Source organism: Gopherus flavomarginatus, chromosome 1, assembly GCF_025201925.1.
Source record: "Gopherus flavomarginatus isolate rGopFla2 chromosome 1, rGopFla2.mat.asm, whole genome shotgun sequence".
Classification (NCBI taxonomy): Eukaryota; Metazoa; Chordata; order Testudines; family Testudinidae; genus Gopherus; species Gopherus flavomarginatus.
In genome coordinates, this window is record NC_066617.1 from 305684230 (window position 1) to 305710342 (window position 26113).

Here is a 26113-nt window from a genome sequence, read left to right on the forward strand (position 1 = left end):
AGAACAGGAGTACTTCATGTCTCTTTTGTCTGTAAAGGGCTAACAAGTTCAGTGAGCCTGGCTGTCATCTGACCAGAGGACCAATCAGGGGACAGGATACTTTCAAATCTTCAGGGAGGGAAGTTTTTGTGTGTGCTGTTAGTTTTTGGTTGTTGTTCACTCTGGGGGCTCAGAGGGACCAGACGTGCAACCAGGTTTCTCTCCAATCTTCCTGATACAGGTTCTTATAGATTCAAAATAGTAAGTACTAGATGATAAGGCGAGTTAGGCTTATGTTTGTTTTCTTTATTTGCAAATGTGTATTTGGCTGGGAGGAGTTCAAATTTGTATTTTGCTGAAAAGATTTTAATTTGTACTTGTATACTTAGGCTGGGAGGGTATTCCCAGTGTCTATAGCTGAAAGACTCTGTACCTATTCCATCTTAAATTTACAAAGATAATTTTTACTGTTTTTTCTCTCTTTAATTAAAAGCTTTTCTTGTTTAAGAACCTGATTGTTTTTTTTATTCTGGTGAGTCCCCAGGGGACTGGTTCTGGATCCACCAGGGAATTGGTGGGGAGAAAGGAGGGAAGGGGGAGAGAAAGGTTAATTTTCTCTCTGTGTTAGGATTACTTTCTCTCTCAGGGAGAGTCTGGGAGGGGGAGAGAGAACGGGGGGAAGGTGAATTTTCCTCTCTGTTTTAAGATTCAAGAAGTTTGAATCACAGTGATCTTCCAGGGTAACCCAGGGAGAGGAAGCCTGGGAGAGGCAACGGTGAGGGAAAGGGTTTACTTTCCTTTTGTTAATATCTAGAGGGTGTGAGTCTTGGGGGTTGCCGGGCAAGGTTTTGGGGGGACCAGAATGTACCAGGCACTGAAATTCCTGGTTGGGGGCAGCGCAACAAGTACTAAACTGGTAATTGAGCTTAGAGGAATTCATGCTGGTACCCCATCTTTTGGACGGTAAGGTTCAGAGTGGGGAATTACACCATGACAATTTTTATTCCTTTTTTTTAGTTGGTTATCATTTGCCTGGTCTTGTTTCATTACAGATTATGTTTCTAGTCTTCATTTTGGTTACTGACATATAGTTCTTTGAGATGAGCATAGGTTCTCATTGTTAAAGCCCTTCTGTTAGCATTTGTACATTTTTCCATTGTGTTACAGAGTTGGGTGTAACATTTATTTCCCTACTTCTGCAGGTTCTTCAATTTATCACAAAGGATCCACTCTCTATGCTCTCTCCCTCCTCACAGATTTGCTCTCTCTTTCTCAATCCAGGTCAGAAGCATTGAGAATTTGCTCTTGTCAGCCGCTGTGCTTTTATTTTATAGTTGCTGACCACACAGCCATTTGGGAGTTGTTGTTAAATCACTCCTCCCAGGGCCACTCAATCTGCATGTGCTATTATTATTAGAAAAGTCTGAAAGTGCACAAAATGGATACATATGATACTGAAAGCAGTCAAAATAAGCCCAAGTCCCCTTTTGTAGGGACATAACTTTCTGGTATTCTTCACAGTTGCACATGCACATTCTTCACTACTGAAAATCAGCTATGGATCCTTCTCCCCAGTCCTCTCAGTTTACTTGCATACAATTTCCACATGTAGCCTTCTGAAAAGACCTTTTTTATTTTTCCCTGAAGGCTGTCATAGTCATGTCAAACAGAGGGTTATATTTTGATGTCAGACAGTGGAATGTGGGATTTATTAATCTCACATGAAAAATACTGCTAGCAACAATGCTTTTTAAAAAGCAATCCTGTCCTCACTGCAGATTTTAAGTGTATAAAAATGGTTGGCTATTGTTGAGATAGAAATATAAATGACACTGAGGGCAATCCATTGCTGCCATGCATAGACATTTGCCAGCAGCAGTAACAGCGAATCTTGTGCTTTGAATTGCATAATGCATACCTTGTTTTCTGTGCAGACAGGAGTGTCCTGAAAATATCTCTCAACAAATTTCTACACTATAACTCTGTTGTGGCTGGCTGGACCTGCCAACTGAGATTACTTCTCTTGTTCTGTCTTTGTCTCACCTTCTGGCAGTTGTTCCTCTCCCCAGATATTTCTGTTTGGCTCTTTGTTTCATGAGGAACTTTAGCAATAATTCTAGCAAATTAGACTACAAACAGTTCTGTTCAACATGCTACAAGGCTCCGACTAAAATCCACAAAAGAAAGGAAATTCAACCCTACAGCAGGGCTTAAACCTACGTCTATTTCAGTTATTTATTTATATATAAATTTATAATATAAATAAGTACTATATTTGCTATGTTACTATATATATATATATATATATATATATATATATATATATATATATATATATATATATATATATATATATATATAAACAATTATAGTACTGCCCATGTGCTATTCATACCTCACTCTATTATATCATCCTGTACCCCTCCCTACACACACTTATATAGTCATGCATATTTTAGATGACATGTCCCAAATCTGGTGTGTCAGGAGCAGCTGGTGGGTAGGACACATGACGTGCAGTCAGGAGATCTGAGTTCTCTTTCCTTTCTCCACTACTAACTTAACATTGAGGAAGTCACTGATATTACTGAAAATAGACAAATCACTCAAGCTCTCTGTGTGTTAGTTTCCTCACATCCACAATGAAGATAATGATACTTACCTTTGAAAAGCACTTTGAGATCTGTGAATGAAAATTACTATATTGTGTAACAATTTACAGTACTCAAGAGTAGTCCTCTGTGAAGTCTATGGGAGCACTCACATAAGGTATGACTCAGCATAAACAAAGCTGGTAGAACTAGGTGCAATATAAGTATGTTATAAAATGATAAAATATTATTTATTATTTAATCATCTCACTAAAAGTGTGGCACACACTAAGGCAGAGGGCAATCAAAGAAGTGAAAGCTGAATCCAAAATGTTATGCAGCAATTTTTCATGCAGTGCAATGAATGGAGCAACGTCAAATAGGTCTGCTGTGTGTTAGTGGACAGCACAGTGTGAAAAAGCATGGTTTATGCACCCATGGACATTTTGAAGGGGTTGGAAGTGGAAAGGGGTATCATTTCCCAATGAAATGGGTGTGTTGCATATATATGGGAGATTCAGGGTCCAAACCTTCTAGGAGCTGTAACAGGTTTTACCCCAGGTTGCCGTCGAGTTGCTGAGCATGAAAAATGTTAAAGCTGGTCAAACATTTCAAAAAAGGGATACATTTTCCAGAAAACGATCGTGAAAAATGTTTTCCATTTTTCTACCAGCTCTAATTCTGATTCATTACCTCAACATCTGAGGATACTGACTGTCCCCGAACCTCTAATACCCCACTGATTTATCTTTTATAGAGGATATGATTACTTTAACATGCGTATCCATCAATGATTGGGGTAAGGCTCATTGCAAGTCATTCAGGCCCTAGTTCTGCCACTCTTGCTCACAACCAGCTATGCTTTACTTGGAGACCTGTAAAAATCCGCTTCAGATCCATGTGATTCCTTTTGAAGTAAGGTATTATTCAGAGTTTAGTAAGGATAGTAGAATCTGGCCTTGGGATAGCAAAAGATGAACTGGCCTCTAGTGAAGAAAGGTGAGACCATTTCCACAATTATATTCTGCTTTACTGATTGGGAAAGTATTTTTGTTATTACTTTTTACTCATATTACCCAGACAGTGATTTTAACCTTTCCTCCTTGGCACCATTGTTCTGGGCTCTGTTTGGCTCCTATGTCATTATTCAATTTTGCTTTCTTGAGTTCATTTATGACACCCTGAGGAGATATACATAAGGCTATTTTCTGACCTCCTGTGTTACCATGGAATACCCTATGTTCAGTCAACTTTGAGACCTTATCTTCTCTTGATTATACTTGTAATTACTAAGCTCCTTTCCCCTCCACTTATAACCCCCAGCAAACCAGGCTTAAGTTGTGCTGCTCAGCTTCTCAATGCTGACAGTACATTTTCCCGCTCTGTAACATATGGTGCATTTCAAGTAACTGCACAATATTCTGAGCACTGGAGGTGATAGGGCCTCTGATCAGAAAAAATCCTCTCCTATTTGTTTGAGAATATTTGAGCCACGGGTGTATAACACATGCATATTGTAATGCTCCCTACAGTCCTTTGGATACAAGATTACACCAGAGCAGATTCAATCCCATATTGATATGGTAACTACAGTTAATCCCACAAATGCACAGGTTGTTTCACCTTTTGGGGTTACACTCATGGCTTTCAGTTCAGACCCAAGTCCTTAGTAAATTAGTTCCCTTTTCAGCTTTGTGCTAAACTGTGCTAAATTTGCTTGTAGTCAGTGTGAATATATATTTATGTATTTGATGCTGTGAAGTTATATATATATATATATACATACACATACATGTATATATACGTGTGTGTGTATATATATATATATATATATATATATACACATACACACACATACACACACATACATATATACACACACACATACACACACATATATATATATATATACACATACACACATATATACACACACAACAGATGCAGTAGTTCCCTTCAACTCATTAGAGCAATTGGAATTTGTTATTTCTTTTGTGCCACTGATATTACATCTGGGACAACCCCTCACCCCCGGAAATAAAGTTCAGCCACTTAGAGTAAACAAAAATGTTTTTTGGTCTATCAGGGCCATTGTCACTAACCAAATGATTTATCTGTTGAACAGCACTATGTAGAGGCTTATCTTCTTAAAAATGAACCAGCTCTCCCACACTATGCCTTGGAGACAGCCCTAAAGACCTAAGACATTCACATGTTAAGGTCAGGAGATAAGGAGAAAGTGAAAAAAATTTAGAAAAATTATTTGTCCACCGTCATGGACATCACAGAAGCAGTAGCTTTTCTTTTTAAATGAAATAAAAGCTGCTAGTCTCAACATATTTTTACTTATTTCAGGTTTTTGTTGTTCAGCTCACTTTTGTTCAGTGATTCACTTCATTTTTAATGGTTCACTGAGTTGGGACAACAGTAAAATGCACAATAGATGTGCTTTATGTGTTTTCCTGCTTTCTTGTGTTGGGATGAATTTGGTGAAATGTATTGCTTCTGAAAACAATCAAGAGGCACTAATAGCCCTGGCTAAAACCAGGTAGGCAAGGAGAAGGGTCTACACAGGTTTCGGCAAGCAGCTCTCTCAAGGTAGCTCAATTACCAGCAGTCCCCCTGCTCTCGCCATCCAAAACATGCTGTGAGAAATGTAAGCACTCAATTTCTGATTGTTAATCTGCCAAATAGAATTTGAAACCTGAAATTCGCAAAAAGAACAGGAGTACTTGTGGCACTTTAGAGACTAACAACGTTATTTGCGCATAAGCTTTTGTGGATATTAATTCAAGTTCATCAGTTTCTCCTTGAAGTTGCTGGCACATGATGGTATATATCACATTGGTAGATGTGCAAGTGAATAAGCCCTTAGGATGGCATGGCTGATGTGATTAGGTCCTATGATGGTATCAGTTGAATAGATATGCAGACAGAGCTGGCATCAGGCTTTGTTGCAAGGATAGGTTCCTGGGTTAGTAACTCTTTGATGAAGCACTGGAGAGGTTTTAGCTGGGGGCTGAAGGTGATCATGTGCCAGCAATGCCCCTCTGCCATGTACATTGGCCAAACCGGACAGTCTCTATGTAAAAGAATAAATGGACACAAATCTGACATCAGGAATCATAACATTAAAAAACCAGTAGGAGAACACTTCAACCTCTCTGGTCACTCAGTAACAGACCTGAAGATGGAAATTTTGCAACAGAAAAGCTTCAAAAACAGACTTCAAGTAGAAACTGATGAACTTGAATTAACATGCAAAAGAGATACCATTATCTTTGGCTTGAATAGAGACTGGGAATGGCTGAGTCATTACACAGATTGAATCTATTTCCCCATATTAAGTATCCTCACACCTCTTGTCAACTGTCTGAAATGGGCCATCTTGATTATAACTAGAAAAGTTTTTTTTTCTCCTGCTGATTATAGCTCATCTTAATTAATTAGCCTCTTAGAGTTGATATGATTACTTCCAGCTTTTCATGTTCTATATGTATTTATATCTCCTTACTATATGTTCCATTCTATGCATCTGAAGAAGTGGGGTGTAGCCCACGAAAGCTAATGGTCAAATAACATTGTTAGTCTCTAAGGTGCCACAAGTACTCCTGTTCTTTTTGCAAATACAGACTAACACGGCTGCTACTCTGAAATAGGTAATATATATTTTTATGGGTGAAAATTCTTCACAGTAAACACTCTCATCTAGTTGACTGAAGAAAAAGAATACCAGATCACATTGCTATTTTCAGGTTTATATAGAACAGGCATTAGCAGCTCAATTCATGGATATATCAAGCAATAATATGAAAAATCAGACAAAATATTGGAAGGGATATGCTTCTACTGAACCATTATCTTCCTATGTCAATGGCTGAACTGATAAAAATCTTTTGAAAGGGTCATTAGTAGCACTAACTGCAGCACTACCTACAGCCATCTCATTACTGAAACATTGCAAGCTCCTTGACAACAGAATGTTCCTCAATTTCCCAACTGGTGAAAATTGGCTGACTGTGCCAGTTGTGGACCATTGTCTCTGGAATCACAGGTACACTGTAGTTGCATTTTATTTAGATGTTTCTGTCTTAATTGAGTATTTAGTTTTGAAGCAGCAAAACTCTTTAAAATGACCAGGGGAAAACTAGTGTGGTGTGTGTGTAGGGGGGGATTAATTAAAGTCAGACTTTCTTAGCATTTCTTTTTTTGCCACTTTTCTTGGAAGCTTACATTGTTGAAATGAGCACTTAACTCATAGAGGGACAAACATCCATCCTTTGTGCAGAGCGAAAAGGGGTAACAGTCATTTTGTATGAAGGAAAAGTAGCCAAATTTACACCCAAAATAACAATATTACCATTGTTGGGTCTAAACTTTTGGTGAACTTTGGGGAGCCAAAACACACCCAGACTGACTGTCTCTGCATAATCCTTCCTGAACCCTTTTGAACAAAGCACTGACCTGCAAACTACTCATGACACCCCCTTTCCCTAGTAGCCATTAGCCTTTATCTCTATGCATTTACTTGTTAACTTGCTTTTCCTGTAAAATCTTGATTGATTATGCATGACCATTATCTTTTGTTAATCACTTCGTTTACTTCTGTGTATAAATATTGATGCTCACCCCTAATAAAGGGGCCACACTTAATCTAAAGCTTTTTAGAGCTAAGGATAGTGTGAGCCCGTTGATCAACGCATTGGTGTCTGGTCTCTGACAGAATTGTGTGCCCCATACCAACTCCGCACGAACTCGGGTGCTGGAGAGGTGAGTGAGGACTTGCTTTATTACCTAACAATTTGGGGGCTCGTCCGGGATTCCTTCTGGTGCGGTACCTCTGTCCAGTGGTCAGACCACTCATATATGAATTGGCAAGGCGCCACAGGAGATTTCTCCCAGCCAATTCAATATTGAGGGGTCGTGTATTGGACAGCAGGGTAAACGCCAGTTGGAGGGCTCCTGTCAGACACCATGGGTCAAGGGACTAGCGTGCCTCTTGAGAGTCCGTTGGGGATTGTAAATAAGTTATGGAACGAAGGGAAACTCCCAGTACAGACAGGAATGTCTAGGAAGAAGTTGTACACACTATGTGTAAGGAATTGGACTGGGTATACCGCGGTATTGGCCGACCCGGAGATGAGGTGGCCTTCGTATGGCTCTTTCGAACAGGCTGCCTTAAGAGGAGTAAAGAGCCAGATCGAAAAAGACCATCCGGGACAGTTATGTTACTGGTTTTGTTGGGACACAGCAGCAGAGCTGTGGAAATCTTTAAAAATTATGGCAGTCAGGTACTCTCCCGAGAGTGAACCCCCTCCAGGTTATTTCGATGAAGGGTGTAGACCACGGCGTGTTTTGACTCGTCAGCTGGTCCCCTCTGCACCTGCCCCTATTCCTCCGCAGGGGGACTCTCTCCATGTAGCAGAGGGGAATTTGCAGAATCCCAGATTGGAATTTCTGCAGAAGGATGAGGAGGAAATGGAGGGGCAAACCTCGGGAGGAGTAGTTACTAGGCTAATGTCCAAACAGATACAGCAGGGTGCATGCCCCCCCCCTTGAGGATAGCCCAGAGGATGTCCCCGTCAAATCTCTTGCGAGTAATAAAAGTATAGTTAGAGAGATGTCTTTACAGGTGCACGATCAACCTTATATGAGCAATGATGGACGGTTACAACATGCTAATATTGTGGAATATAAAGGATGGCTAGAATGGGATTTGAAAGAGTGGGGACGGTTGTCAGGGTCTTTTGGGGAGACTCCCCGAAAGATCATAGAACTTCTAGAAAGATTGTTTTTAAGTTATAATCCTACTTATACGGATGTGGATCAGTTGTTAAATAGAGTTTTGACCGGAGAGGAACATAGTAGATTGTGGATGGCAGAAAGGACATGGGGAGATAGCAATGCAGTTAATCTTACTTGGATGGATAGGCGGGATCTGGCCGCTGGCTGGAATCCCCTAGACTGGACTCAGCCAAGGCTGACTCAGCTGCGAACAGTTCGAGAGCGATTGTTCACCCACTCGCCTAATCAGGCTAAGTTCATGCAGATTCGGCAGGAGTCTGATGAGCCGCCCAGAAAGTTCTGGTCGAGACTATTGGAGGGGGCCCGAATGTTCACTCAGATGGATCCTGAGAGAGAAGCAGACCACCCTACTCTTATTTCGTTTTTTGTGAATCAGTCGGTGCCCCCTGTAAGGGATTACTTCTTAAAGTTTCGCCCTGGTTGGGGAGGTGAGTCAGTCACTTCAGTGTTGAACGTAGCTGATTTTGCCTGGGAGAAAGAAAGGGAAAGTAGTAAAAAGAAAGAGAAAAAGGAAGAATATAAGCTGATGGCTTTAGCTTTTCACGGTGGTGTTCGAGGCAAAGGCCGTGGCCGTGGCAGGGGATTCCAGGGTGCTCGGGGAAGAGGGTCCTGGCGACCCCAGCCATCAGGAAATTGTTTTCAGTGCGGACAGCCCGGTCACTTTAAACGTGAATGCCCCTGGGGACGCCCAGAGGGTCTGGTTGCGTCCGCAGATGCTTACACAAGTGAGGAATACACCCCTGCACCACCAGCTCAGCCCATTCCCCAGGCCTGGATCAACTACCGGAAACAGCAGCAGCCGCAGCAAACTCAGCCTCCTCAATGACGGTACCCCAGGGGCGAAGACAAACAATGTGATGGTCTTATTTCCTTAATGTCTCTAGCCGGCTCCTTTCTCACTTTCTCCCCTCCCAGCAAAGAGCCTCGTTTAACCCTTTCAGTCCAGGGACTGCCTGTCTCTTTCCTCATTGATACTGGGGCTACTTTCTCTCTTTTAAATCATGCCCCCTCTCCCTGGCTATCCTCTGAGGTTAAAACTGCGACTGGGGTGGAGGGCAACCCACAGTCTCTGGGACTCACTTTGCCTTTGAATGTTATTTATGCTGATAAATGTTTTCCTCACCGTTTTCTTTTTTCCCCAGCTTGTCCGATCCCTTTGATGGGCCGGGATTTACTCTGTAAGCTTGAGGCTACTTTAACCTGCACTCCTGAAGGGGTAGGATTATTGATGACAGTGTTAGGAGATTCGGCCCCTACTCAGGGTAATTGGGAAACACCCCCCTCTCTCTCCCCTGACCTCACTGACTTGCCTTCAACCCTCTGGGGAATTTCTGACACTGATGTTGGCCTGCTCCTTTCGGCAGAGCCCGTAAGGATTCAGGTGAAGCCTTCCTTAACCCCCCCGTCAGTCCCTCAATACCCCCTGTCGCTGGAAGCCCGGGAGGGCATCCGCCCCATTATCGAGGGATTCATTGCACAAAAGCTAGTCCGCCCTCAGCGCACTCCCTGTAACACCCCTATACTGCCTGTCAAAAAGCCTCCTAAAAAGGACGGAGACCCTGTTCGTTGGCGCTTTGTACAGGATCTACGAGTTGTTAATCAGTATGTGGTCCCTCTTCATGCAGTAGTTCCTGACCCAGCTACTATCATCAGCCAAATCCCCTGGGATGCTGAGTGGTTCACTGTTATTGACTTAAAATCAGCTTTTTTCAGCATTCCTCTGCACCCAGACTCTCAGTATCTCTTTGGTTTCACCTGGGAGGGACAAAGTTATGTCTGGCAACGACTTTCTCAAGGCTACAGAGACAGCCCCACGATTTTCAGCCAGTGCCTCCGCCACGACTTGGAAGGTTTCACCAGTCCGCAGGGATCCACATTGGTCCTATACGTAGATGACATCCTATTAGGTAATCGCGAAGAAGCTGCCCTCCGCATCGATGGTAAGGCACTTTTATTATACCTACACACCAGAGGCCACAAGGTAGACCCTAAAAAGATTCAGTGGGTCTCACAAAAGGTCCGATATCTGGGCTTCCTGTTAACCCCAGAGGGAAGACAGATGGACCCAGCCCGCATAAAGACTATTCAAAACTGCCCTCTACCGAACACCAAGAAACAACTTCGAGGTTTCTTAGGATTAATTGGCTTCTGTCGCCCCTGGTTGCCGTCCTGCGGGGAGTTAAGCAAACCGCTCCACCGACTCACTGCTAACCTTGCTCCTGACCCTTTGCAGTGGTCCCCGGACACTATTCAAGCCTTTCAGTTACTCAAGGACAGTGTGGCCTCCTCCATGTCTCTCCGCCCCCCCAATTACAGCAAACCCTTTCACCTTTTTGTCCACGAGAGGGGCGGAATTGCTAGTGGTGTCCTTACCCAGCTGAGCGGGCCCCACCATTTCCCGCTTGCTTTTTACTCTCAGCAAATCGACCCTGTCGCTCAGGGAACCCCATCCTGCACCCGGACTCTGGCAGCAGCTGCCCTGCTGATCACAAAGGCAAAGAGCCTAACCCTGGGTCATTTTACCACGGTTTGGACCTCTCATGCCTTGTCAGCCCTTCTGCGTAGGGGCACAACCCAAGTCTTTTCGGCCCATCGTCAGCAACAGCTAGAGGCCGAACTCTTAGAAGACACTAACCTAATTTTTGAAAGGTGTGGACCCCTTAATCCAGCTACCTTGCTTCCTGACCTGCCAGTCCTCCAGGATCAGCACGACTGTGTGGAAGTAGTTTACAGCATCTTACAGATAAGAGACAACCTGTTTGACGTGCCACTGGACAACCCCGATTGCATCCTCTTCTCGGACGGAAGCTCCTTCTATGTTGATGGCAAGCGTTTCACTGGTTATGCTGTCACCTCTGAATGGGACATTCAAGAGGCCGCCTCACTGCCAGGCAACTGGGGAGCCCAAGCCGCTGAACTCTATGCCCTGGCCCGAGCTTGCCAGTTGGCCGCTGGTAAGACCGTTACCATTTTTACTGATAGCAAATATGCTTTTGGAGTTGTGCATTGTCATATCCACCTCTGGAAGTTTCGAGGTTTCCAGACAGCTGCCGGTAAACCCATTCAGCACCTCCCCCTCATCCACAAGCTTTTGGACGCCCTCCAAAAACCCTCTGTCCTGGCTGTAGTTCACTGCCAGGCCCATACTAAAGATAGTAGCCCCGTTACCCGTGGGAATGCCCTGGCTGACGCCTCCGCTAAGAAGGCTGCCACCTTACCTTTAGCCATGCCCACATTGGCTATTGCAGCCTCCTCCTTTACTCCACCGCACCCCGTACCAGTACCCGCTGCTGAACTACAATCGTGGGAGAGCCTCGGGGCCACTCTGGTCAAAAGGAACCTGGCTTATGCCAGATGGCCGAGCCTGCCTCCCTCGCTCCACATACCCCGTGGCAGTTCGCTGGCACCATGATAAAGGGGGTCACTATGGCACGCACGCCCTCGTGGACACCATCGCTCGCTTTTGGTATGCTCCAGGCATTCAACCCTATTGCCTATCAATAGTGAAAGCATGCAGCACATGTCAGCGTAATGGACCTGCTCCACCTCTTAACAAAATTAAGGGTGGAAGACCTCCGCCTGCTGCTCCATTTCAGCATCTTCAAATTGACTTTGCAGATATGCCAAAGGCTTTTGGGAAAAAGCACCTCCTTGTTTTGGTTTGCCCTCTGACTTCCTGGGTCGAAGCTTTTCCTACTGCTAATTGTACTGCTGCCACAGTGGCGAAGATTCTCCTTAGAGACATTGTACCCCGTTTTGGCATCCCTCTTGTGCTCGACTCAGATCGCGGACCTCACTTTACTGGTCATGTCCTTGGCCGTTTAGAACAAGGACTGGGCATTTCACACTCCTTTCATACACCCTACCACCCCCAGTCTAGCGGGAAAGTTGAGCGTATGAATAGGGAACTTAAGTTTACATTGGCTAAATACTGTCAGGAAACAGGATTAAAGTGGCCTCAGGTACTTCCCTTGGTCCTGTTTCACCTTCGTACCCGCCCAACCCGCGCATTGGGATTATCCCCCTTTGAACTGCTCTATGGACACCCCCCTTTCAAAGGCAGGGCGCTACCACGTGCTGATGTTTCACTATTGGGAGGGGATCATATGACCGCGTGTCAGTTTCTCTCCCTACAGGCTCGCCTCCGTACCCTTTGGAAAGCCTCGTAGTTTTCCCAGACCGTGCCGCTGGAGGAACAGATCCACCCGTTCCAACCAGGGGACTTCGTCTGGGCCAAAAAGTTCGTTCGTGACGACACCCTCCAGCCAAGGTTTACTGGACCCCACCAGGTTCTTTTGACAACCCAGACTGCAGTGTTCCTGGAAGGACGCAAATCTTGGATCCACCACTCCCACGTCAAGCCAGCCGTAGTGGACCACAGTGACGGACCAGCAGCTATTGTCACCACTGAGGACACTGCCTTCGACCAGTGGACCAGCTTACCTCTCTCAGACATTAGACTTAAATTGACTCGAAAAAAATGAGAGGACCCTTTATTCTGACAACTGTATGTTTTTTTATGCTTTTTTAGTTTATTTTCTGCTTATGAAGAATGCTGTGTTTTTGTAAATGACACCTACTCTGACACTTTTCAACGTACCAAACACCTAAGGGAAATGGCTAAAAACTACTCCTCTGGCCAGCCACCTTATGATTGGTGGGGAGCCTTATGGAATTGGCTGCCCGGATTTGGGTGGGTTAAAAAAACTCTTGGTGGGTGTTGTTGGGGCCATAGTAGTCCTTATAATACTGTGTTGCTGTATTCAGTGTGTCCCCTCCCTCATAAACTCATGTAAGTCAGTTTATTCTTTTCCCACTTCAGCTAAAAGCCTTACTCTCTTCGAATTGGCCCAGGCTGAAATTGCCAAGCGGCCCTTGAGATCTTGAAATAGGGTGTAGCTTTTTGATTAATAGTTATCTCAAAGCTACAAATGGAGGAACGTTGGGTCTAAACTTTTGGTGAACTTTGGGGAGCCAAAACACACCCAGACTGACTGTCTCTGCATAATCCTTCCTGAACCCTTTTGAACAAAGCACTGACCTGCAAACTACTCATGACACCCCCTTTCCCTAGTAGCCATTAGCCTTTATCTCTATGCATTTACTTGTTAACTTGCTTTTCCTGTAAAATCTTGATTGATTATGCATGACCATTATCTTTTGTTAATCACTTCGTTTACTTCTGTGTATAAATATTGATGCTCACCCCTAATAAAGGGGCCACACTTAATCTAAAGCTTTTTAGAGCTAAGGATAGTGTGAGCCCGTTGATCAACGCATTGGTGTCTGGTCTCTGACAGAATTGTGTGCCCCATACCAACTCCGCACGAACTCGGGTGCTGGAGAGGTGAGTGAGGACTTGCTTTATTACCTAACACCATGCTGCTCCAGTGCACAGAGCAGGGCAAGTAGCACAATGTGTTGGATGTGCATATCTACAAAAAAGAAGGCATGCCACATAAACAGTGAAAAGGTGACCCAGAGAATCTGGCCTTTCCTTTCTCTGCTCCCTCCAAGCCCTGACACGCACATTAAAAATTTAAGCATAAATAGTTTATGCTACTGCTGCCCTAGAAAAAATTATATCTCCCTCCTTGTTGCATATTCAAATATGGCCAACATTGGATGGGATTTCAGAGAAAGACGCTGCATTTGTCTGCCCACAATGCTAATCTTAGGTAAGGTAGGGAGAGGGAGTATTCCATGGGCCACTGAAGGACTGGAAGCAAATCATAAGACTGCACTGTCAGAAGCAAAAGTTGGGCCCCTGATAAAAGGCAAGGAGGCTCCTTTAGGGTCGGGAAGGACACGGGAGGTAGATAATCATATGCTTAATTAAGCTCAGTCCAAGAGAAGTGATGTTAGAAAGAAGGGAGTGGATGAAGTTTGCCATTTATCAGAAACAGAGAAAAAAAAAAAGATATCAAAGTGTGTGAAGCCTGAGAGCCATGTTAAACTTATCACTGATGGGCAAGCAAATTGACATAGTGAGTAAGAATACTTCCCTCCATCTTCAGCTAGCCAGAAGAGCTCTCAGAAGAGGACCTAGCCTCATTTGTCTCCTCACTTGAAATCACTCTGACATGGGGTGAACATAATCATCACAAGAAGGCTGCAGTTGGTGCAACATGTGTGCCTGAGATGAGAACACAAGGTTATTAGGGAAGGACAGAAGGGGGAGATCTGAGGAGGTTCTTGGAATGGATACCCTTTGTCCTTAAAGACCGCCCTGTTGACAGGGGAAGGCTGATTGCTTCTTTTGGCCTAGGGGAAAGTGGTAAAGGGATCTGAGGCTCTTCCCCTTCCTCTGAATGGGGAAGCTCCAGTGATCTTTTTCGCAACTGGGTGCATTATAAAGCTTCACTTTCTTCAGCAAAGGCACAGGTACTGCATGCGGAAATTATTCTCCAAATAAGATAAAGGTCATCTTTCATTTTATATGAAGAGGTGAGGTCACTGGGTCCAATTTGAAAACGTGGATGTTTAAATGTAGTCACCTAAATATCCAGTATGGCCACTTAAATTACCACTTAGGTGTCTAAAATGGTTGCTTAGGTGACTGAATATAGATTTAGATGCCTAACTTGGAGCACCAATTTGTCAAACTTTGGCATGTGTAATAGAAATAATATTCAGATTCTTGGACAAACTCCTGAACATATTAGAAATGCCAGAATCTTTAGTGATTGTAGATAGCTGTTGTTAAACTCTCTCATGTCTAGACATACACATCCATGCTCATCATGAATTTCATCTGTTGCCTTTTTTGACAGAAATAGGTCATAAAGTTTAGTACTGGCAGCAAATTGAAAGATGATAACCGCAAAAGCACAGGCATTCATGTCTGTCCTGATTCAAGTAAATGCACGATATATGACTGATTGAAAAAAACTGCTCTTGGAAATCAAAAAGATGATAAATAGAACTGGAAAAAGTACAGCCTCAATATAGCACTTTCTTGCAACTTTCGCCTTTCTGTGGATATGATTATTCTGTCTCAAAGTTATTGTTTGTGACTGTACCATAGATTAGCAGCTTCACTTGGTGCTCCATCAATGAGTTTTTTGGTAGTACAAGTGCAACTTGTTGATAGCCACATCAGTCAGGATCACCTAGCTAAGTAGGTGATTTGTTTTTTTCCAGCCATTTGATAGATGCTTGTATCACTACCATTTTCTGAGTACTAATGAGATGTCCAAGATGTGTTTTGCAAATGTATAGTATGGAATGATGAGTTGAAAATACAGTAAGACAGAAGTTTTTTAAATAACGCATTCAGAGTTAATTGTATAATAAGCACAAAACCATACACGTAAATATTGCTGTATTGTTCTCCATCGTTTGTTGTATTTTAAAAATATTTTATTTTGTCAGCTGACTGTGCTCTTACATTCTAAATGTCCTAACTAAACAATAGTTTAGCTAGATCAAAAGGAAGCAATCACAATGTTCACATCCTTATCAGTTGTCTTGAAAGGAAGTGTGTTGAGGATGTGTGGGGACTACATCACATTTCCTGGTCTCTACATCATGTCTGGAGTCCTACTTTATTTACGTCCCCCCCTCACCTCCTTACGCAAGGCTGTTGAATGCACTAACAGGCATGGCTTATGCTCAGGACTGATACTCCAGTAAGGGCAAATTCGTCCGAGAAATGGTTCACCCCGGGCAGAGCTGGTGCTGACGCTTCCTGTGGAGGTACAGCCTTATAATCCATGTGTTAAGAGATGGTAAAGGGAAGGTAAAGCCTCACTGAACCTTAACCGTACATGGGTGAGGCCTCTTAGCAGCACTTTCTGCGGCTGGGCCCTGACCAGTGTGGAGGCAAGTCGCTAGCCAGTAATTCACTTGTTTGTAACTCTTATTTTCAGTTGTTTATCTTTTCTTGCTCCAGACCTATGAGCTGTACTCAAGCTCTGGGGAGAGTAGAACAAAACATGGAACTGCTGTTTCCCTTTTCTCCTGCTTTTGGGGGTCTTTTTCACCCCTTGTCTATCAACTGACGCCTCCATCTCTTGTAGCAAAGGAGATCATCGGGCCCATGACTCTATACATGATTCTCACTTCTTTCTAGTGAGCCTGTACCTTCCTTTTTAAAGCATTAGGGTTATGCGGGAGACTCTTTACTGTGCAAATTGCGGGAGGACTGCCTGGACCTGATGACTGAATATGTAAGTAATGAGAACAATGTATTAAGCAGAATCAGGATTAAGCTCCATGAAGCAGAGTTAGGAAAACCCAACAGAGGATCCATAGCAAAATCCACAGACAATGAATGCTGACAGGAATTAAACCCTTAATTACATTACAAATATTTAATTTTGGAAGTAAGATTATTCATGTATTATGTTCAATTGCTGACAGCTGCCCAGCATTCACGAGTCTCACTAATTTTGTTTCCTTATATCTATATGAAGAGAATGAGCTATGCTGAAATAATTTACAGTTGCCATGGATGTTACCAAAGCACAGGGAAATTGTCCACAAATTTTTCTGGTGCCACCTTATCTTTGTGTTTTTAGAGTTCTTGAATGAAGGAAGAGAACACTACATTAATCTTTTTTTCTCTTTCATTGTAAGTGACTGAAGTGTCATTTTGGAGCTCACTTCTTTTTTATAAGCTTTACTTAATTTCAGTGAAGATATTTTGTGTTCCAAAAATACAGTTAGCTCAGTATCTTGACCGCCTCTAGCCTTTTATTCCAGACAGATTTACCACTGTTTAGATCTGCGTGCTATTTGTGTACTATTTCCAAGATAGGGTGCAATAACACTTTCTACATGTTGATGTGTGAAAAAACATGTTTTTGTTGTTAAGGCATGGAGTTGGTCAGTTAGGAGATGCAGGTTTTATTCTTGATTTTGTCATAGGTTCCCTTGGCTAAGGCACTGAGCCTTTCTGTGATTCAGTTACCTTGCTGGTAACTAGAACCATTATAAGGCTATGAAAACAGTGATTGCTTCCTTTTGATCTAGCTAAATTATTGCTTTATTAGGAAATTTGGAATATAAGAGCACAACTACCTTGCTGGTAAAATGAAGATAATGATACTGGCTTGTGCATGCATAACAATATTGTAAGGCCAAGTTCCTTTGTAACGTTACTGTTTTTTTATCATAGGTTTTTTTTTTAATGTATTAAATGTATGTGTGTGTGTATATATATGTATGTATATATAGGACTGGTTGAACATTTTCTGCCAAAACTGTTTTTGATGGAAAATTGAGTTTTAGACAAACCATTTTTTCCCTCAAGTATCTGCTTTCCATAGAAAATTTCAATATTTTTTTGAAAAATGTAATGCCTGAAAACTGAAATGTTTCTGTTCTTTGGCTGAAAATATTTTAGTTTTCAGAAAAACATTTCAATTTTCAATATTTCACTGAAAAGTTAGAATTTTCCACAGAGAAAAAAACAAAAAAACTCACCTTCCCCCACGGCGCAATTTTCCGACCACCTCTTTATGTAAATACAAACATACAACTTTAATTAACGCTCTCTGTGAATATACACACACTTTAAATGTTTATTTAAAGCCATTGTTGTGAACTGGATGTAGCTTTTAAAAAGTCCCCATTTTCTCCAGTAATGTTCCAAAACATTACAGCCCATTGGATCATTATTATGTAGAATTCTGGATTATTTCTATAAAGCATATTGAATATAATTGGTTGAACAAATATTTTGTTTCACTCCTCATTTTGAAAAAAAAATGTTGTATGTTGAACAAAGCCTTTTTTTTTCCTCTGAATCCAAATCCAAAAGTGGAAAAAATATAGTTTCAGATCACACAAAAAGTTTTTGTTCAGTCTAAAACAAAACATTTCATTTTGTCTTTGATTATTTGTTAACCTTATTGAAAAATGAAAAGGTTTCACTTTGGAAAAAGTTGCTTCATTCCCCTACACCTAAATAAATAAAATAAAATAAAATAAATAAATAAAAATTGTTGAAACAGACATGAATCTGTGAAACATTCCAGTCTAAATGATCTGCAATTCTGCCTGATTTCTCCTGGCTCTTATATCAATTACTGACATGTTTAATTTAGATGTGATATGCATCATTTTAGCAAGCTCATGTTACACTGAAACATCTTACACATCCTTTGACACTGAAGCCATCATGTGATTAAACCATTTTGCCTTCCAACATTAAAGACCCCATTCTGCATTCAGGGTCACGCAAATCTCTCCTTAACTTAAATGAAGTCAACTTCAGTAGAAGATTTAGTATACAAGGACTGAAGTAACATACATGAACAGAATCTACTTGATTTATAAAGGTTTGGGTCAGAAGCTTGTTGGAATGCCAGAGGATTGCTTTATTTATTTTAATTTCTAAATATAAATTTATTATTCATACCAGGACTAGGACTATTATGTTAGGTTAATATGATCTCACTGGAGCACTAAAATGTTGAATTTAAGGAAAGATTAAATTTGTCTGGATCAAATAGAATATTAAAGTCTATAGTACCATAGCAGATTTATATAAACTGCCACCCTCATGCTTTTTAAACTTTGTACAACATTGATCCCATGGGGATATAAAACAGATCATTAAGGACTGGAAAGTGACTGGCAGTTAATGTTTTCAAAGCTTGTTGCTTTGCTATGGAAATTGGGAGTTTCAAATTTCTTATGATTGTATTTGAATTTTTCCTCATTGCTTGTCTTCGTTAGGCACTTCTGTTGGAAAAGTACTTGCAAAAATATCAGGGGTATTATAATCTATTTCTCTAGCATAACCCATATGATTATATAATGCTTAATAAATTAAATAGTAGTTTTACTTCTTGTTTGGGAGTCTATTTTTGGCAGAAGAATATATTGTCTACTCATTTCAATATAATTTAAATTCACTGCTGGAAGGCTACAAGCTTTCTTGGTGCCACATGATGTTGTGGATGAAACAAAAAGAACACCGCTAGAGAAATGTGAAATAATTAGCACATTAACACTTGGCCACTGCAGATTTTTTTTTTTTGTCACAATGGCAAGAGGAGATTTTTGCCGTCAAAACTTGCTGTGAAAATGGTGACAAATATGTCCAAAAATTACCATTGCCTGGGGCAAATTTGTCAATTTTAGGCTATGTTTCAGCATTGAACTTTTTTTTTTTTTTAAGCCAAGAGAAGTGTCTTGTTGGCAGAAACAGCGATGATTTACCTTTTAACCACAGTTGTAAGTTCCTGTATAAACCTGAGGATATATTGATCGCTTCATGTAGTTTTATTTATCTGTGAAATCCCTGTTCTTAAAGCTGAGACCAGAAAAACTTTAAACATCAAAAAAACTCTAGTGAAGGAAACAGGAATGAAACCAGTAAATGCCTGGATAGACTTGAAGTGGAAACCCTGCAAGCTTGATAGGAATCCAGTTTTTCTAGTGTAAGTCATCCACTGCATTTTCTTGACCCTAATACTAACAAGCTGGGCTCAAGATCCTATCTACTGTTCATCAGGAAAAAACACCAATGCAGAAATCATGAAAGGAGAAACCTTTATCAGGAATAAGATTCTTGGTCCACCCCAGTTACCAGAGAGGACCAGCATGTGGTCCTAAACATAGGGACATCCTGGCCACTGAGTTTTCCTCTAGTTGTTGCTTAGTTGTTCTTTTTGTATATGTTGTCATACTACATGTATCAGAAGTGAGTGACTCCCTCTCTCTAAAGGAGTAAAGGAAAGAAAAGAGATCCTCAGATTGCCAGAGTGGTGAATGAGGGAGGAAAGTGGAAAATCAGGGATAAGACCTATGAAAGCTGCAGCAGGAAGAGGCACAGCTCTGTCTCAGCACAGTAGTGGAGACCATGGTGAAAACGGGAGTGCTAAGGAAGCTAGATTTTAGCAACACAGGAAGCTGGCCTTGCTGGATCCATGGATCTGAGCTATTCCAGATGGCTTCTGTTTTAATACAGAAAGCTCAAGAATACCAGGTAAATGACCTGATATTAGCTGTGTGTGGTGCTTCCAGGGGGCACCCAGTGTTGTGAGAAACATCGAAACCACCTGCCCTCAGTAAGAGGAAGTCTTGTTTGTGCCTTCTGTGGATAAGCTCCCTTGAAAGCACCAGTTTCAGAACCACTAGAAACACAAGCACTGCCTTCTAAGCCTTCACAAGCCTCGCTCTTCCTAGACAGGTAACGGTAGGCACACCGAGCAATCCCTGAGTCCTTGGAGAGTTCACCATAGTGTCCAGCCCTTATCCACTGAACACTCAGATTTACCAGGCCTGCAAATCACAAAAGAAAAGTATACACCAGCTTATTAGTTATACCTTGGAACACAGTTATGATATATTTATAGAGAAAACAAAAATAAGTTTATTGTCAGAGAACAGAGATTCAGGAGATAGGGAATAATAATATTGGAAACAAATGGTTACAAATAAAACAAAATCATCCTCTGCTTTCTAGAGACTAAATTTGACTAACCAGGCATTCCCCTATCTCCTGCAAGAAAGCTTAAACCAAATTCTTTCCTCAACATTTTCAACCAGTTTGTTGGACACCGCTTCTCATAAGATTAACCTCACTGATAGCTTGTTCTCGCAGACTGAAGGGATAACTTGGGTTCATCTGTATTAAATTTATATCTTCCAAAGTTCATTGTATTACCCCTAAACAGAATATCTCCTGCTGTTTACCTCTTCCTGTTAATTTCCTCTCTTTGGAGATTTCACAATCGCTTAGTAGCATTTGGTTCAGACATGTGTGGGGAAGCCCCTGTGAGCCATACAGTACTTAATTTTCATGTAAACAGACAGATTTCTGTCTTGCCTGAAAGAAAACCTCTTAGTGGTCTTAGGAATTTTCTTTTAAATAGGTAAGGCCTTAGCTGCTTGGTTGCCCATACAAATGCATAACATTCTTTTTCTGTAACCAAATAGTTCTGTTCAGTGGGTCTCAGTTCTATTTTTTTAACATAAGAAGGAAATGGAGTGCTTCTGGTTATTTTCCCCTGTTTGCATCAATACTGCTCTTAGGCCTGTGTCCAGTGCATCAGTGCACAGTTCAAAGTTTTTGTCTAAGTTTGGACTGGCCAAAACAGGCTCTTCTGACAGAACTTTATTTACCTCAAAGTATTTCTGACAAGCTGCCATCCACCCTCATAGACTTTAATGTCAGAAGGAACCATTATGATCGTCTAGTCTGACCTCAACGCAGGCTACAGAATCTCACCCACTCATTCCTGTAATAAACCCCTAACCTATGCCTGAACTACTGAAGTGCTCAAATCATGGTTTAAAGACCTCAAGGTGCAGAGAATCCTCCAGCAGGAAACCCGTGCCCCATGCTGCGGAGGAAGGTGGAAAACCCCCAGGGCCTCTGCCAATCTGCCATGGAGGAAAATTGCTTCCTGACTCCAAATATGACTATCAGCTAAACCCTGAACATGTGGGCCAGACTCACCAGCCAGACACCCGGGAAAGAATTCTCTGTAGTAACTCAGATCCCACCCCATCTAACATTCCATCACAAGCCATTGGGCATATTTACTGCTAATAGTCAAACATCAATTGATTACCAAAAGAAGGCTATCCCATCATACCATCCCCTCCACAAACTTATTAAGCTTAGTATTGAAGCCAGTTAGGTCTTTTGCCCCCACTACTCCCCTTGGAAGGCTGTTCCAGAACTTCACTCCTCTGATGGTTAGAAACCTTCATCTAATTTCAAGTCTAAAGTTCCTGATGGCCAGTTTATATCCATTTGTTCTTGTGTCCACATTGGTACTGAGCTTAAATAATTCCTCTCCCTCCTTAGTATTTATACATCTAATATATTTATAGAGAGCAATCATATCTCCCCTCAGCCTTCTTTTGGTTATGCTAAAGAAGCCAAACTCTTTGAGTCTCCTTTCATAAGACAGGTTTTCTATTCCTTAGATCATCCTAGTAGCCCTTCTCTGTACCTGTTCCAGTTTGAATTCATCCTTCTTAAACAGATCAGAACTGCACACAGTATTCCAGATGAGGTCTCACCAGTGCCTTATATAACGGTACTAACACCTCCTTATCTCTACTGGAAATACCTCGCCTGATGCATCCCAAGACTGCATTAGCTTTTTCACAGCCATATCAATCATTGGCAGTTCATAGTCATTCTGTGATCAACCAATAGTCCGAGGTCCTTCTCCTCCTCCGTTACTTTCAACTGATGAGTCCCCAGATTATAACAAAACTTCTTGTTATTAATCCCTAAATGCATGACCTTGCACTTTGCACTATTAAATTTCATCCTTCTACTATTACTCCAGTTTACAAGGTCATCCAGATATTCCTGTAAGACAGTGTTTCCCAAACTTGGGGCACCACTTATGTAGGCAAAGCCCCTGGCAGGCAGGGCTGGTTTGTTTACCTGCCCCGTCTGCAGGTTCCACTGATCGTGGCTCCCACTGGTCGTGGTTCGGTGCTCCAAGCCAATGGGAGCTGCTGGAAGCAGCGCAGGCTGAGAGATGTACTGGCCACCGCTTTTCCAGCAGCTCTCATTGGCCTGGAGGATCCGCGATTAGTGGAACCTGCAGATGGGGCAGATAAACAAACCAGCCTGGCCTGCTGGGGGCTTTCCCTACACAAACGGCATCCCAAGTTTGGGAAACACTGCTTGTAAGATATCCCATATTGGCAATATCTTGCAGCTTTGTGTCATCCTCAAACTTTATTAGCACACTCCCACTTTTTGTGCTAAGGTCAGTAATGAAAAGATTAAGAAAGATTGGTCTCAAAACCAATCCCTGAGGAACTCCACTAGTAACCTCACTCCAGCCTGACAGTTCACCTTTCAGTATTACCCATTGTAGTCTCCTCTTTAACCAGTTCCTTATCCACATTTCAGTTTTCATATTGATCCCCATCTTTTCCAATTTAGCTAATAATTCCCCATGTGGAACGGTATCAAATACTGAAATCAAGGTAAATTAGATCCAGTGCATTTCCTTTGTCTAAAAAATCTGTTACCTTCTCAAGGAAGGAGATCAGGTTGGTTTGGCACGATCTACCTTTTGTAAAACCATGCTGTATTTTGTCCCAGTTACCATTGACCTCAATGTCCTTAACTACTTTCTCCTTCAATTTTTTTTCCAAGACCTTGCATACTACAGATGTCAAACTAACAGGCCTCTAGTTACCCGGATCACGTTTTCCCCCCTCTCTTAAAAATAGGAACTATATTAGCAATTCTCCAGTCATACGGTACAACCCCTGAGTTTAATTTCATTAAAAATTCTTGCTAATGGGCTTGCAATTTCTTGTGCCAGTTCCTTTAATATTCTTGGATGAAGATTATCTGGGCCCCCTGATTTAGTCCTATTAAACTGTTCATGTTTGGCTTCTACCTCAGATGTGGTAACATCTACCTCCATATCCTCATTCCCATTTGTCATCCAGCCATTATGCATAAGCTCCTCATTAAAGACTGAGGCAAAATATTTGTTTAGATATTGGGCCATTCTTAGATTATCCTTAACCATACTTTATTTGGTTTTGTCTGTGATAGCAGGCCCAATGTTACTGAAACCATTTACAAACTGGTGGTAATAGTTAACCAAGCTTATGTAAAAAAAAAAACTATGAAAAAAAACAATAACTCTGGATTTGCTCTTTAGTCTGGGTTATAAACCAGTTAACAATGGATAGGGAGGTGAAGACATTCTTCTCAGTCCCCAAAGTGCTAAATAAGGGACTTTGGCTGCTTTTTGACACTTTCCCTGTGACACATGTATCTCTGAGTTTTGTCAGCATAATTCCCAAGTCATTTTTGTGATGTGACCAAGAATTGCTAAATATTAAAATGTTATCAGTAGAGGCCTGTGAAAAATCTTGTAATTTTTTTCTGTGATTCACTGTCTAAGGGGACTGTCTAATGATCAGAACCCCGCAAAGCTTGATCTTTATCATACTGCTCTGGACTGTTTGCATGACTTGATAAGGGGACTCTGTAGTGTAAATAGTTTTAAGGAATTTGAAATTTTTTTTGAATTGTTTGTAAATACATTGGTTTTTAATTATTGATTTTTTATTATTTATTTATTATTTATTTATTATTATGAAAGGGAGATGTGGAGTGTTTATAGTGCTCCTGCTCCTCTACAGTTACTAGAGAGGACCAGGATTTTCAGAAGCAGGAAGCTTAATAAATGAGGAGACTTTCTTGTCAGGGAGATCTCTCTAGTGGCTGCTTAGAGCATATCACTTCAGGTTTGTCCTCAAACTATTTAATTCTGCCCTCCCCAGAATTCCTGAGGTCATTTCCAGAAAGAAACAGAGTGGATCTCGGTTAGCAGTAATTTAAGTGGGGTTAGCATCTCCAGTATGTTGGTGTCACTAAGCATAACCCTATGTAACTCGGGAGGGTGGAAGGCCACAAGAGTATGGAGCCTTCCTGGTTTTAGGCCTCAGCAGACAAGAGTCCCTCCATGTTTGAACTTTAATCAACCTAAAAGGCCAGGTGTAACAGCCGTTATCAGTTGCAACAGTTCTAACTGGTCTAAAGCAGAAATAATGAGGCCTGTGCACCTTTAGCAGAAGGACAAGATAACTTGCAGAAGGAAAACTTACTAACGAGCTGCCACGGCCAAGATTACTTAATGCACCTGCGCTTACGTAATTGCTACAGGGGGAGGGAGGGGAAACGGGGGATTGCTAGTCAGTGAGAAAAGTTCTCATGGATATAAAGGAACAGACTGCTTGTTTTAGGTGTGCTTGATCTGAGTCAATCTCCCTGCACCGCTTTGAGATCTCAAATAAACTTGGTTTGCTTCTCCACCCTGGTGTGTTTATTGGCGCGGCACACCAGGCGACGGACCCCCCCGCTGTTGCTTGGCCTCAGGCAGTTATCTGCCGGCAACAGTTCTTGGCGCCCAACGTGGGGCATTGAGGCTAAAATTAGCCTTGCCTGGATCCCTTCTGGTGGTCGACGGATCGCAGCGACGACCGATGCCCAGCGCGCACCGGTGACTTCACCGGGGGCCTCGGCGGAGACGCGGTATGAGCGACCCCAGAGGGCACAACAGTGCAACGCGCTCAAGTAGTGGAGAAGCAGTTGAGGGTGACGGTGAGGAACCGGTCCCTTGGATAAGGTAGGAACAGTCCAGTGGTCTGGATTTTTGCCTGTTATGACCTGGGGACGCCCAGTGTCACCCTAGGATATGGGGCAGGGACAAAGTACAAGCAGGGCACGGTGTACACCCTTAGAATGCATTCTAGCGAATTGGGAAGTGCTTGGATCAGATCCACTAACTAAAAGCAAACTAAAAAGTTCTGTATAGTAGACTGGCCTCAATATCAACTAGAGGACCAGAAAGGTGGCCACCGGAAGGATCACTTAATTATAACACGATCCTCCAATTACTCCTGTTTTGTTAGTAAATGGGTAGCTTCTGAAGCTGTTTGTATGGAGAGCACTTGTAAAAATACCCCACTGTAGCTCCAGTTCTTCCCTCTGTCTGGCAGAGTGCAAGGATCCAAAAGCAGGTTAGGGATAGTGCAGGGACAAAGGAGGGACCTGTTTAGAAAGGGGAGACCCTATGTCCTAGTGCACTCTCTCCCTGTTGTAGCTAAAAAGCAAGATCAGATGCAGAATGGTACTGGGGGCCAGTGTGACTGACTGTTACCGGAAGACGCCCAGAGTACCCTGTGAAGCAAAAGCTCGTGACCAGGACTACTCTAACGCAAGCCCGGTAACTAGTGGATCTTTAGGAGGTCCGACCCATGGTGGGCTGACTTGGCCTGGC

At 42.2% G+C, this 26113-nt stretch overlaps 2 protein-coding genes across 2 annotated transcripts in view; both read left to right on the forward strand.

Annotated features, from left to right (window-relative positions):
- Nucleotides 1–8065: 8065 nt before the first annotated feature.
- Nucleotides 8066–26113, forward strand: part of LOC127049959 (uncharacterized) — a 256065-nt gene continuing 238017 nt past the window's right edge. Inside the window, exon 1 of the mRNA XM_050951398.1 lies at nt 8066–8089. The gene's annotated coding sequence lies outside the window, so the exon portion shown is untranslated. The remainder of the gene's footprint in view (nt 8090–26113) is intronic.
- LOC127048170 (protein NYNRIN-like) overlaps nt 9280–26113 on the forward strand; it is a 258398-nt gene continuing 241564 nt past the window's right edge. Inside the window, exon 1 of the mRNA XM_050947635.1 lies at nt 9280–10282. Within this exon, the coding sequence (XP_050803592.1) occupies nt 9535–10282 (748 nt within the window). The 5' untranslated portion in view covers nt 9280–9534. The remainder of the gene's footprint in view (nt 10283–26113) is intronic.